Here is a 14,711-nt window from a genome sequence, read left to right on the forward strand (position 1 = left end):
AGAGTAGAGGAGGAAAATCCCCTCCCTCAGCCTGCTGTCCAGTTCTCTCTTGATGCAGCCCAGGATGCATTTGGGCTTTCTGGGCTGAGAGTGCACATTGCCAACTTACTACCAGCCTTTCATCCATGAGAACCCAAATTCCTTTTCTGCAAGGATGGTCTCAATGACTTTTCCTAGTCTGCAGTAATTTTTGGGATTTCCCTAACCCATGTGCAGCACCTGGCACTTGGACTTGTTGAATTTCCAAAACTTAGTGTTTGGACAAATGCTGTCAGTCACATGGCGCAATTACTGGAGATGCTCTGTGCAAGGGCAGAAGTTGGACTTTGATGATCCTTGTAGGAGTATCTAATGGACTTCTCTTTCTAAAACCAAACTGTTAATGCAACCCAGATGATAGAGGGCATATACACCTTTAATCTTCTTTTGCACACTGATGCTAGAAAATACACAGTGAATAAAGAAGGTCAGGATAAAACATGAATTACCAATGATGACAGTGACACCATGGGCTCCTTGTTTAATATATGGGAATGCGTTCACTGTGTTAGTCAAATTTCTGCTAAAAGCCCTTTGGCAGTGAAAAAAAATCCTGCATCTAAGAGGATTATAGTGTTCCTTAAGTCCGTAATACAACTCGGCTGATTTTAGCATCTATAGCAGTTATGCTTTAAGGGCAATGTACAAAGCCATGAATTTTGTATTTAAAGCATCACTTCACCTTCAGGTATTAAGGCAGCTAATTCCCATTTCAATAACAAAAATTTACAATAAAACCAGTCTTCAGCTGATATAATATGCTTCCTGTGGACTTAAATTCCTACACTTAACAGTGACATAAAATAATTAGCTATATGGCCCCTTGTGTGGTTTTATGGCTTCTGCCTTCTGTATTTGTTGCTATGAACTCATTATGTTGCCCCAGCTGAGCAAAATGCTCATGTGCATGCTTAAATCTCAGTTTGCTCACTGAATATATAAGTGTAAATGCTTTGTAGAGTTAAGGCCCATTGAATTCTAAGATGACCCAAAACAGATGTTTCTGTTAACTCTCCATTTCCACAGGACAGTACATCTCTTCAGTGTTCACTCATTTTAAACTTAGCCACCTAACTGCTAATGAAGGAGGCATTATTTTTTTAAGCCAGTGAGCTCCTTTTTCCAGGATTGTCTATTTTAAAAAACAAAGCATTTAATCCCCCTTATTATTAATCTGTACAGTACTGCTTCTGGGGTAGCACACACTGAGAAACAGATTACTTGGAGAGTATGTTTCCTACAGCTATTTTGAGCTTTACATGCTTTGGAGGTGTGGTTGGGTTTTTTCCTTGTTTTGCCCTAGGACAGAATCCACAGAGATGGGAGAGGAGAAAGCTCATCACAACTGACATTTCAGTCACTGCTTAGTTTGCTTGCAAGGTTTAGTAGAGGTTTATTCATACCAAGAAATGGAGGCCATATCTGATTTTCTGTTTTTAGAAATGCAACAGAGAGGACTGTCTTACTTACTGGTTCATGATGGAAGAAGAATGATCTTTTTTTCCATCATTTTCCTCTACTGCAGCTTTTGCATAAAAAGTCTAGATGCCTTCTGTTCATTTCAAGAAGCCGTAGTAGACTAAATGTTCAAAGACTGGCAGACTTCCCTCAGATAATTATGAATATTTTACTTTGTCTGGTTTTGGTTGTACTGTTGAATACTTGATCATGTCAAAACAAGCTCTTGTAACTGATACTGAAAGATGCTGGTGGCAACAAACACTGCTGCTCATAAATAGCCTTTTCTTCACTGTGCAGTTTTGAAGCAGTGAAGTAAACATGGTTATATGCGTGTAAGATGCACAAAAACAGATCCAGGAATGATGTATCAACTGTGATGAAAAAAGCAGTTGGAGTCCTGTTTCCATATTGCTTGTTTAGAGCAAGCTACATAAAGGATGTTTACAGCATCCTCTATTTAGGTGCACAGGGTATAATTAGTGATACTATTTCCCATCTTAATAAATACCTGGAGAAAGAGAAAATGCCTTGAAGGACAAAACTTACAAACAGGACCCCTTATTTCCAAGATGTTGTGATGTACATGTCTCTTGCTTGAAGTGGCTCTGGATGGTGCATAGTCTCTCCATCTAGTGGTTAGATGGATGGGATGCCATATATTCCTCATAACCTTTCAAAATGTTCATAGCTGAAAATGTGTGCAGCTAAAATATGAAGAAAATGCTTTACGAGAAAAAGCTCACAGCTGCATTAAGTAAGGAGGAGAGACTAGGGTAAATGTGAAAAAGAAAACACAGGGGAATTCAAAACTGTCAGGTTAGATCTTCATTATTGAAGCTTCCTTCCCCTTCTTAATAGCTAACTTTGGCCCAGCTCCCTTGCCTTACATATATATAAAAAACCCCCAGCTTGCCCATGGATGATGGGAATATGATGGACTGACTGCATATGTGCCTCTGGCACTGTGGGCCTTGCAGTTACCTCACAACCACTATGCACAAACATCCTTCAGGTCTTTCCTGGCACTTCTGCCTTCTTCTGAGCAGATGAAGTGCCACCAGTATTCCCTTGGTCCCAAAAGTCATGCCCAGATAAATCCAGAGAGAGCTGAGCAAGGAGTTGTAGTAGGTCAAACTTTTGGCTCTGGAGCACAGGAGGGAGAGGCTGTCCCCCTGGGCAAGGTGCTGCTCAGGGCTCTTCTCCATATGAAGCTGTTTGATGGCTAAAAAAAATATTTAAAGCAGCAAATCCCTGCCCAGAGGCAGGTAACTGTTTTGTCTGGGCTGGAAGGCTCCAGTGTTTGGCCTGACAAAAACCCATGAACTCAGCTGTGGTTGCCATTTGGCTGCTCCCTCCAGGAACAGGCTGATTTTCCAGTTGACTTGGACAGTGATGAGGTCTGGACTGACACCCACAATGCCTAAATTGGGTAACCAGAACGTATTACCTTAAAATCATTTCCTATGACCTACAGTCCTAGTATTATCTCCCATACCACTGTACAAGAGTGTTTATGTGTTTGGAAGGTTTACTTGCTTTCTGCAAGGATGGACCCATTCTCTTTTCTGTTTAAGGAAAGGAGACTTGTTCTCCTTAGAGGAAGTCAAGCTTCCTCTAGGTCATACCTTTTCTTTGGGTCCTTGTTGTGACAGGCCCACAGATTTGCCTGCATCCAGTTTAAAGGCTTTTCTTTCTTCTTGCAGAGTACCTGTCACAGCAGATACTTTGAAACCTTTTCATGAATCTCCAACCCAACAATCTCCACAGTTACAGCAAAAGCTCTTTGCATTCCTTTTTACTAATCCCCTCCATATCCCCTTGTCTAGAGAGGTTTATGACCTCTCTAGACTTTCACCAGTGCTGTTGAAATTTTCTATGCTCTGCTCAGAACTCCCCAGTTTCATCTTTTCCAAAACATGGAATAGTGATGCAGCCCATCATTTGGTGAGTGATGTATCTGCTACATCTTGTCAGCTGTGGATGCAGCTTTTGAGGTCAACCAATCAATGTGTCACTTGGGCTCCTTCTGAGGACACTTCTACAATGCCAGCCTCCTCACTGAACACCACCTTGGCTTCTCCCACACTCTGTGACTTGTCACATCTAATGTACATACTCAGCATGCTGCCCTAGTGATCTAAGTAGTGGTATTTTTTGTGTCAGATTGACTCAAAAAAAGTGTTGGGTATATGTGAGATGCAGCATGGCTGCAGGGCAAACGCAGGCCAGAGCTAATTGTGCCACTGTTACACTCAGTGCCTGAGATTAGACAAGCTTGTCTGTCACTGCCTCCAGCTGAGTTCTGAAAAACCAAAACCTTTCTCCTACTTCCCAGGATGAAAGCCGGGGAGAAACACAATTTCCTCATTAAAACAATGAGGAACAACCAATCCTCAACAACCAATCCTCAACAACCAATCCCCCAACCTTCTTTTCTTTGAATATAGTGTTTTCCCAACCTTTATATTCCTATATTTGGAAGGAGATGATCTTTGTCCCAGAGAAAACAGTTGAGTTAAGAGCAAAGAAGTTTTTTCCAGCTATCCTGCATAAGTACAAACTGATCCTAATAGGCCAGTATTTCTTGTGCCATTTTAAAATGTAGTTTAGATCTTCTAAGTATTTTAAATTCATATTATATATACCCTCTATGTTAACATTTAGACAGAGATTTACAAGCTCAGCTATTCTAGAATATTATTTGAATCTATTTTTTCTCATCACTATCTGATGCTTTTCTACCAGCTGGATATACAGAGAGGCATTTCTGTTTGACTACTGAAAATACAGTGTAGCAATTGTGTTCAATTGTCCAGTAGTTTTAAAATAACAAATAGAATTATTTTAATGTTAAAATGTCTACTGCTTTTTCACCTGCAAAAGTGTCATCTTTCTGTTACATGAACCTGAGTTATATTTTGCTGGAGGCCTTCCAGGACCTATAAACTAACAATTTTTAAAGATAACACCCTCAAAAAGTACGCCTACCAAAGGTGATGAAACCAAGAGTGTGAGGACAAATATGGTACATGATTTCAAAAAATCGTGTAAAAAGGCGTGAAAGTGGAAGGATACATGCCAAAATCACATCCATAGCCACTCTGCTTTTAGACATCTTTCCTTCCATCATTTATGGTCTCTATTTTGTCTGTGCAGATGGCAAATTCTTGTCTTCAAGACACGTACCTACTCACAGAGCAAAAATGTGTTGCCTGATCCGTCTGTATATATTGAAGATCATCAGCTGTGGATGCCATGGCTAACTGGGGCTTCACATTCCTTGGTTAATATTTAATTTGTAGCACAGCTGCAGCTCACATAGGATCCTGGATTTATCAGTCAGAAGTTTCCCATTAGTCATGAAAAATTTAGTTCAAATAAGCAATACAGGATTGGACCATTATCTATTATTAATCCTTTTTTCAAGCTAAAGTAATTATAAAATAAATAGGTTGCAATCTTATTAAAAAGGAAGTCCCAAGTCTTCTCAGAAAAGATAGACTTTATTTTGTTATTGCCTTTTTGCAGAAAACTATTAAAAAACAATCAGGAAAAATACTTACTAGTTTTGGGCTGATGAAGTTAGTGTGTGTTTCATTTATGGGAACATTTCCACTGAAACTCCAGATAGAACCAAGCACTCTAGAAGCCTGGAATCATAATGAACTAAAAAGAAACTTAACCATATTACTTTGCCATCATATGTGCCTTACAGTCACTATGTATGTGTTTAATTCAAAATCTGATCCATAAACACATACATTATGCAAAAAGACCCACACTACAAAGAGGTAGAAAAAGCTCTGACTATTTCCTTGCCATGCATGAGGTATGTGTCAGGCAACAGCAAATGACATTTGACTGAGATGGTTGGTGACTTCCATCTTTAACTGTGCTCCATTCATTTACTTGCATCAGTTTAAACCTATTGATACTAATTATTATTATTATTATTATTATTATTATTATTATTGTTATTATTTTAAGTAAAGTTTGGGTGTGTTCCATTACACAGAGCTACTTTTTGCTTATTTATGTTTGTAGTTTTACATGGGCTTAATTCCCCTGGGTACAATTTACTCTCAAGTGCTGCATTCAAGAGGCAAAAAGACCTTAAAGTGGACGTAAATTAGATTTGGCTGAGTACAGGGCTCAATCAATATAGTTTAAACATTTGAATAGTTCCTGAAGTCTGGCTGGCACATCTGGGTTTGCTAAACACACACTGAGGTAGAGCTGAGGAATCAGCTATAACCTCAGGAGTCTCCATCTAGGGTCAGCGGAGAGAGAGTCTCCAAAATTAACCTCCTTGCAGAGTTTGTTTTTGATTTTTAGGGAATGAGCTTGTTCCTCATTGTTACCACCAATGCACTCAGCTGCCTAAACGCTGGAAGAGTATTCTGTAGTTGTCTACAGAAAAATGTACTTATACCAAGGCTTACAAATAAAAGTTGGCTGTCATTTTAAAGTTAAAGCTTTATCTTAAAGCTCTAGACTACCAAAGGGCATAATGCTTCAATCCAGAACAGGTTAAAGGAGAATAAATTTTGAAGCACAGATTATAAATACTTCCACAGAAGATTTGCCCTCACATTGTAACTACTGGCAAATTCGTGGTAACAAGATAGATTGTTGTACCATCACTTTGAAACTGCTCATTTACATCTGCTTTTCCTGTTTAGCCAATTCTACTCAATTTCCCCAAAAATCCAGTGAATCACAATGAATCCACATTCAGCGTGCTTTTTTAAGAGCACGAAAACCTGTTTCTGATCATTATCAGGAGTGAAGCCCTTTTACCAAAATGGGTAAGTACAAGGAAGAAATCCTCTACAGGGAATGAATCCTACCACTTTAAAGTTCATCAAGTGATTGAGCAAGGCTTCTCTGGTGTCCCACTCCAAGTATGACCATGGTTAACAGCATGCCAGGCCAGCTGATGCTTTATCCAGTGTTGAAAACATCCAAGGACAGAGATACTAAGCACAGTCCCAGTGTTGTTCTGCTTTTTCCGTGCCCTTAACAGAAAATACTTCTGGTGGTTCAGTTGTGCTGTGTAAATCTTCTTCATCTCAAGCAAGTTCTGTGTACCGGTTCTCTGTATTCTGTGTAATTTGAATGAAAACACGGTACATTTACAGAAAATTCTATACCTTAAAAGCAACTGGAGATGACCTAACATCTGTTAAGGACTAGATGCTTTGTCACCTTTCCACATTTGCTCCAACCTCCACTGGGACTCTGGTTTATGCTGGCATGCAGTGTGGTTTCTGCAGAGACCTAGTGCCTAATGGAGATGATGAAAGTCTTTTCCCTGCATTCAGTCATTTTGGGGTTTGCATTTGTTTTGCTTCTGGAGCTACAGTGTTGATTGTTATTGCTGATCCAAGACCAATAGGACCAGGCTGTTCATGCAGTCAATCCAACAGCTCTGCTTGTTAATTTTTTTCCCTTTTTAAACCTTTCCCTAGGTTGGAAAAATCCACAAGAATGCTGCCCGCAAAAGAGAGTACCACGTCCTGTTCATGGTGATCACTACAGTTATCTGTTACCTGGTGTGCTGGATGCCATATGGGGTTATAGCATTAATTGCAACATTTGGCAAGCCGGGTGTTGTGACTCCAGTTACAAGCATCATACCTTCCATCCTAGCAAAAAGCAGCACTGTTTGCAATCCCATTATCTACATACTTATGAATAAGCAGGTAAGACATACATTATTTTTAAACTGTATTTTCTTCAGAGTCCATCGGACATTCCTTGACCATTGTGACTACCAGTCTTATAGATGTATCTTTAAGAATATTGAAAGCTTGTGCAAACAATACTACTGAACAATACTACTGGGGTGGAAGTGTTGGCAAACAACAGCTGTCTTGCTAGACAGGAAGAACGGAAAAATGTTTGCTTACTGAAATTTCTTATATTTTTCTGAGGGCACACTGGGTATTATTTTGTATCCTTCAGAGTTAGTTGCCAAAGGTATTTACAAGAAGAATACTCAAACATTTGGTGATGTTGGGGAGTGGGGGGAAAAATGGACTAGGAGAAAAAGGGATTTCATGACCTTGCAAACAAAATAAAGGAGACCATTTGTAATTACCATTTTCATTATAGATCCCCTTGAAACCAAATATCATTGCATTTACTGTTTTTATGGACATCTACATCCTTACTGTTAAATTCACAGTTCAGCTATGTGCCAAAATAGATAATGAATTTTGTCTCATGAGCACCAAGGCATATTCTAAAACGCCTACATCCAGTTCAGGCCCCTCATTCCTGTAAATGCCATTTTCAGTACTCAAAAGTGAGCTTCCTAATGTTTCTGTGTTGACAATTCTGACTCTGAAGTTTGATAATGGTAGATCTGAGAGTTTTAAAAGTGTTTTGCAGTAGAAAATCTGAAAAATATGCGTGGTTTATCAAAACTTTTTTTATTAAATTATGTATTAGAGGTTGTTCTCAGTTTTTTCTTCATTATGTCCATTACACTATTACAAAGCAAAGAAACACCCTTTGTCTTCTCTTGCTCAGTGTATGCTGGAGCCCACCCTTAGTATTTATCCACAACAGCATAATATTATTATGGAGCTGAGACAAGGAAAGAGTTAAGTGTCACAGCTAAGTGTATTCAGGTTTTGTCACAGTCTGAGATCATTCTTGGCCTGCTTCATCTAACCTAAATTTATTAAACAACAAAAGAATCTACTCTTGGAATTTGAGGGAAAAATCTCAAGCAAGCTGTGAAACCTCCTGAAATCAGAAGGAAAAAGTTCTATTGCCTTCCCCAAGACCAGGGCTTCATTTGCAAAGTCTAGTTTGAGCTGACATTGAAGCAAATAAAACATTCCATTTGAAAAGTGTTAATGCTGAAGAAAACCAGTAACTTTTCCCCCTTACCTTTTGTGATTCTTATGAAAACTTCTCAACAACAGCATCTATCTTGCTTCTTTATTCTCTGAGCACTTTGACTGAGGTCCTTGACTGAGAGATAATCTGATTGTGCTGTGATCACTGGAGCAGGTTATATAATATTGATAGCAGATGCATTTTGGTATTGTCTTTACACATGGAGACGTGATGAGCCACCAATAAGGGGAGGAGCTTGATCAGATTTGGGACAGATACTTTTTACTAATCAAACCTAAATGATAGCTAATGTGCAGCATTAACCTGCAGCACTCCTCTGCTGTGCCACTGTGTATTAGCAGTGAAAATAATTGGTTTTAACTGGCACCGAGAAATGTTCCTCAGTCAAAAAGGTGAAACCCATCCCTTTGTCTGTTCATCCACCTTTCAGAACAGGAACAATAATAACACCCCTATTCAGTGCATCGCTGGTGTTCTTGGCACCTCTGTAGTTGTTCTCACACTTTCTTGTAAATTTAACACCTCAGGAAAAGAAGTTGTTAATCTTCCTGGCACTCAGTTTTCCTGGTCTTCATGCTTAGCTGAGAATTGTCACGGAAGGCTGGTGCCTCCCAACACAGAAATTACCTGGCCTGCATTTTTCACAGTGCTGTTTGCAGCTTTGAGGTACCACAGCAGGGTATTTACTCCTGCACCTTACAAATACACAGAACATACGGCATAATTTTTAGCTCTCCACGTAAAAGTGTTTTTGCTCTGGGAAATGCCCTGAAGGTTGGAAAATGGTGTTGGTTGACTGCAGCTGTGGTGTTAGCTTCCAGTTGTCATAAATCTGTGCAGAGTATTGTGGAACCATCAACCTCTGAGTCAGCTTTAAAACTCATCCTACAGAGCACATCTTTAAATTAACTCTCAAGCAGTCCCTGAGTCACTTTCATGGTCCTGGAGATCTAGAGAAAGAGTTTTGTCTTTGGCATTGCCTACTGCACTGACCTGAGGTAGTAAATCACTAAGGAAAATAGTGAATTTCTTTCCAGCTGCAGGAACTCCCTCAGATGGGATGGCATGAGGTGTGCTGCTGTGCCTCTTCCTGTGCTGTCCTCCAGGAGGAGAGAAATGCACTGTTTAAGCTGGACTGTTACTGGGCTCATAACATGCCAGGCAGATGTCAAGATCCACTGACCAAACTAAGACACTAAAGCCTAAGACCAAATGATGCTGGGATGAAGCTGAAGGAGACAGTGAAGGAGATTCCATTTTCCCTGTTCTCTCTTTATGGAAGGCTCTTTTGGCTCTTGGCAATATGACTGTATGTGCCTGGGGCAGCTTCCCCAAATGTCAGGTCACAAAAAGGCAGCACACAGCCAAGTAGCTGTGCAAGGTCAGCATGCTTACACTTTCAGTGCGTCAGTCCTTTATAGTTACATAGTTAATGTAGTTGTGCAGATTTTGTTTCATCTTCTCCTGCCTCACTCAGTGTCTTTTTTTCCCATCACACATCCCTGTCAAATTCCCATTGTTCAAACTTCCCCCCAGTGCAGCCAATCCAAACAGATTTTTAATGACAGCTCGACTACCTTCTTTTACCACGGTGGTGCTGACAGAAACCTGCTCTCTCACATGTTACATGCAAGCAAGTATTGAGCATTCATGCAGGAGATATGGCGTTTCCCTGTAACCATGGGTTTGCTGCTGAGGAGGTGATTGCTGGGAGAATCCTGCTGTTGTGTGTTCCACAAAACAGCACAGGAACACCAACATGGAAATGTTTTCTGGCTGGTATAGCTGTGTATGAGGACATACTGCACTAAGAAACAGGGATTATTAGCAGGATAGCCTGGTGGTGTGGCAGCTTCAGAGGTTAACCTTCTTTTACATACCAGAAATTCATTTTTTATGGACACAGAAGTCAAGATTCTAATAATAAGTGTTCAAGAAAGTGTGGTTGTGGATGAGATCACAGTGAGATTGAGTGAATCTCCACTCGCTATTTCACATTATTTGAATACAGCACTCAGAGAAAATAGAAATTTGCTGCATTGGTACTGACAGCCAAATTTAAGTCAAGTTTAAACCTGTATCACTTACTGATCTAGAGAACCAATTTTTTGAAAACTACCAATCATATTACAGGTCACAATCATTGTTGAAGCAAAATAGCCTTGCTCCCCTGCAGCTCATGAGCTTTACAGTAATTTCTTTCACATTTTTTGTTGCTCAGGTAGTGTACCTAAGTCTCCCTGTACTACTGAAACTTAGGCTAGCACATCTAATACTCTATTGCATATTACAATTGCAGAAAAAGTCCACCCATAGTATGTGATCAGTAATGTGCTATTTCTGGTGTCAGAAAGTGCCTCTGAGCAAAAATAAGCAGGGAGAGTGTGAGGAAAGAGATATATTAAATGTGAATATAAATCCCTGATTAGTGATTTGATTTCTAGTGTCTGTCTTCTTGTATTAAAATCATTGCTCTTCTAAAAAATAGGTGACCCTGTCATTTCCCCCACGGATCTTGACAACCGATGCTTAAAAGAATATACACACTTACTTAAAAGTCATTACTACTGTGACCTTTCCAAATTTATCATGTAATGGAACGTGATGGGTAAGGGAGAAATTAGGGAGAAAGAATGATATAACTAAGCCAAGTACAAAGACTTTTTTTTTTCCTGATGAGATTTGAACAATAATGACAATGGTGTACTTAGAGAGTGTTCCTCAATGAGACCTGGGCCCAACATCACACATCAGACACCTCCCAGGCACCTCTGCTGTGGCTCTGACAGTCCCCAGGAAGTGATGCCACCTCCTCTTACCTAATGAGTGGCTTGTTGCTCAGGCCAGCCTCCTCTTCCAGGGTCTTCATGCAACTTCCCAGCTGCCAAATGAACAACAAAGAGTCTTTCTGTCCATAATAATAATCTATTTGTTCTTTGTTTATGCAGTTTTCTAACAATCCTTTTCAGTCCTTCTTGATCTTACCTTTTGCACTGAACAGGGAGAAATGCATATGAGCTTTGGGAAAGGGAGATACACATGATCATGATTAAAAAAAAAAATAACCTTAACATTCCTCCACTGGCTGTTATAACAGCTATATTTTCAGTCATGTTTCATGGGGTATTTCGCAGTTTTCAGTATTTCCAACAAAAGGTAATGGCTCATTTTTAAAACTGGAGGAATATGTGCGTAAGTTAACAGTGTATTTTATAAGTTACTTGTTTTCACATTTGGAAAGCTAAGGTATTTTAACTCTGTGAGAACAAAAAACTACAGATCCAGAAAGACAGTATGCAATTCAGGGACAATTATGCCAAACCTCATTTTATACATAAATTGGGACACATCTATTAAGTCCTGAAGAGTCCTTGTTTGCTTAGTTCAAACCTTTGAGAGCTTTGTGGACTTACAGTAAAATTTATTATCTTGTTATAATTTTTCATTGAAATTCACATAGATTTCAATACTCATGATCTGCTCTTTTTTCCCCCTCTCTTTTCTGGTAGCTAAGCTGTCTTTGAGTAATTAATAGTCCAAATAGAATGGCACACCCAAGCTCTTCAGTTGAAAATAGGTCAAGACTAAATGATCTCTTACTGCCGAATACTGTACTGTAGTGCAGCTCAGAAATGTTTTGACTTTATTTCTCTGCCAACATGTAGTGTTATGACTTTTTAAAGCAGAGGGGCAAAGAGAAGAAAGGTCTCAAGGGCACCTTTGCTGCTGTCATAAAGTATAATTGCATTTCACACAGTAAGTTTAAAATTACTTCAGGAATTTCTCTTGCAGCTCATGACAAAAAGATCAGTTCAGGTAAATAATGGGCATTTAACTAGGGTCCCAAGCAACCCCAGCCAGACTTCATGCTATCCCAGGCTAAATCCTTTGATACACCTTGTATACGTTGACATGTTCTGCCTGTCCTCAACTGGCTTGAATATCACAGAAGGGTTCAGAACTTTCTTGTTTTAGACCCAGGGCAAAACTAGGAAGCAGGAAGCCAGACCACCTCTCGTGCATGCAAAATACTGAATAAAGGTGAAAACTAATGCAGATGAATGATGAAAAGAAATACAGGATAAGCACATGTTTTAAACTATATAATGATTTTCAATTTATGATTAGGGAATGCATTAATGGAAATGAAATCCAGTTAAAAGATCTTTCTTCTGGAAGACATAGAAAGGGAAGGGCAGCAATATCTCTTTAAATCATATTTTAAACAGCATCTAATATGTTAATCTCTTCCTATATTCCTCATTTCATAGCAATAGAGAAACATGAGGCTTCACAGAACTGGGAAGAGATCTACCTCCACATTAGACAGGGAAATAAATGGGTCAGAAACCAAGGGGAAAATGCAGTGAGCAGGGTTTGTAGCAAAGACAATGGGATCCTTCTGTAGTCCATATACACCCTGCAAAAAAAACCCCAGGCATTTCTGAAAGGAGAAGAGACTCCAGGGACAGTGAACCTGAGGTGTTGAATTTGAAGTGACTGGTATGGCAAAAAGAGAGAAGGAGGGCCCAGTATTGTCTGGCATCCTCATCGAGGACATAGGATTACATGCACCCTCGGATGACACCAAACCAAGTGGTGCCCTTTATGTGCTTGAGGGAAGAGATGCCATCCATGGGGACTTTTACAGCCTTGAGGAGTGAGCCTCAGCAAATGCTATGAACTTCAACAAGGTCAAGTGCAAGGTCCTTGGTGGGTCAGGGCAACCACCAGTATCCATACAGAATGGGAAATAAGTGGACTGAGAGCAGCTCCTCTCAGTTCAAGTGGAGAAAGACTTGGCAGTACCGGTGAGTGAAAAGCTGGACATGACCTGTCAATGTGAGCTTGCAGCCCAGTAAGCCAATTGCATCTCGGGCTGCATCCAAAGCAGCCTGGCCAGCAGGGCCCCTCTACCCTGCTCTGCTGAGGCTCCACCTTTGGTGCTGCATCCAGCTCTAGGCTCCCAGCACAGGAAAGCCATGAACCTGTTGGAAAAAGTCCAGAAAAGGGTCACGATAATTGTCAGAGGGCTGGAAGTCTTCTCTACTGAAGAAAGGCTGGAGAAAGTTTGTGTTGCTCAGCATGTTGTAGGGAAAGCTTAGAGGAAATCTTGTGGTTTTTCAGTACGTAGAGGGGACTTCTAAGGAAGACAGATGGAGGCTTTTCACCAGGGGCTGTAGTGACAGGAAAAAGGGCAATGCTTTTAAAGTGAAAGAAGGTTGATTTATACAGGATATAAAGAAGTGGTTTTCTTGTTTTTAGTTAGTTAGTTAGTTTGTTTGTTTTTATAATGAGGATGATGAGACAGGTTATCCAGAGAAGTGTGGATACCCTGTGGGTAGTATCTTGAATTGTTCAAGGCCAGGCTGGACAGGGCTTTGAGAAACACAATCCTGAAAGATGTTGCTGTCCATGGCATGGTGGTTGGAAATAAATGATCTTTAAAGGTCCCTTCCAACACTACTCATGATAACATTCTATGATACAGGAAGTAATCTTTTCATATAACATATGTAATAGGTCTTTTCTTGTCTCTTCCCCTTATTCTCTAAACCTAGATGGACTAACCTGTTTATTCTAAGGTTTGATCAGTGTAACTTAGAATAAGCCCCTGAGGCATGATGCAGGTAAGCATTTCGTTATATTTGGACCAGCCAAATTTCAAAACAAAAGTATGGCTGTATCTCTGTTTAAGAGGTCATGTCCACTCTAGTGCATCTTCGTTGTGATTAGCTTAGAGAGGAGGGAACATTTCCTCAACTGCTTCCTGACAACGTTGTAGGCCATGCTGGTAAACAGAAGGGGTCAGTCACACTCCCCCTAGTGGAGACAGGGATATAAATCAGAATAATTGCTGAATCAATGATTGAATGACAGGAGATTTACTCTGCTGCCTGTTTGAGGGCTAGCAAGTAGGGGAAGACTTGACCTCTAAAATCATTGTCACCACCTAAAAGGCAATAAAACAACAAACTGTTTAAGGATTCAGATAAATTGTAGGGTTACACATCTCAAATTTTCTCCAGTAAAGGAAAAACAGCTTTAGTCAAATTGTTTGTCTATCATGATCATTTGCCTATCATGATCAGCCTACAGCTGTGCTGCAGTTACAGAACTTCATTTACAGTCAGCTGTTTTTCATACACTTTCACCTGTAACATTAAACCTGCAGGATAGATCAGTAGATAAATGGAAATTTACAGTATTCAGAGGTTACTGTAGAGCAAGAAATGTGGTATGTTCACAGCTAAAAAAAAGTGTTAGGATTTTTGTAAGCAAGGTCCCTTGGTAGCCTCATTGCTCTTGCAAGTAGACATCATAGGAAGCTCAGCCAA

General features: G+C 39.9%; 1 protein-coding gene across 1 annotated transcript in view; it reads left to right on the top strand.

Moving 5' to 3' along the window:
* The window catches only part of LOC136285466 (vertebrate ancient opsin-like), a 76,408-nt gene that overhangs the window by 46,548 nt on the left and 15,149 nt on the right, over window positions 1-14,711 (top strand). Inside the window, exon 3 of the mRNA XM_066176674.1 lies at window positions 6,972-7,205. Coding sequence (XP_066032771.1) covers window positions 6,972-7,205 — 234 coding nt within the window. The remainder of the gene's footprint in view (window positions 1-6,971; window positions 7,206-14,711) is intronic.

Source organism: Chamaea fasciata, unplaced genomic scaffold (genome assembly GCF_029207755.1).
Source record: "Chamaea fasciata isolate MVZ Bird 193981 ecotype frontalis unplaced genomic scaffold, bChaFas1.0.hap1 SCAF_2, whole genome shotgun sequence".
Lineage (NCBI taxonomy): Eukaryota > Metazoa > Chordata > Aves > Passeriformes > Sylviidae > Chamaea > Chamaea fasciata.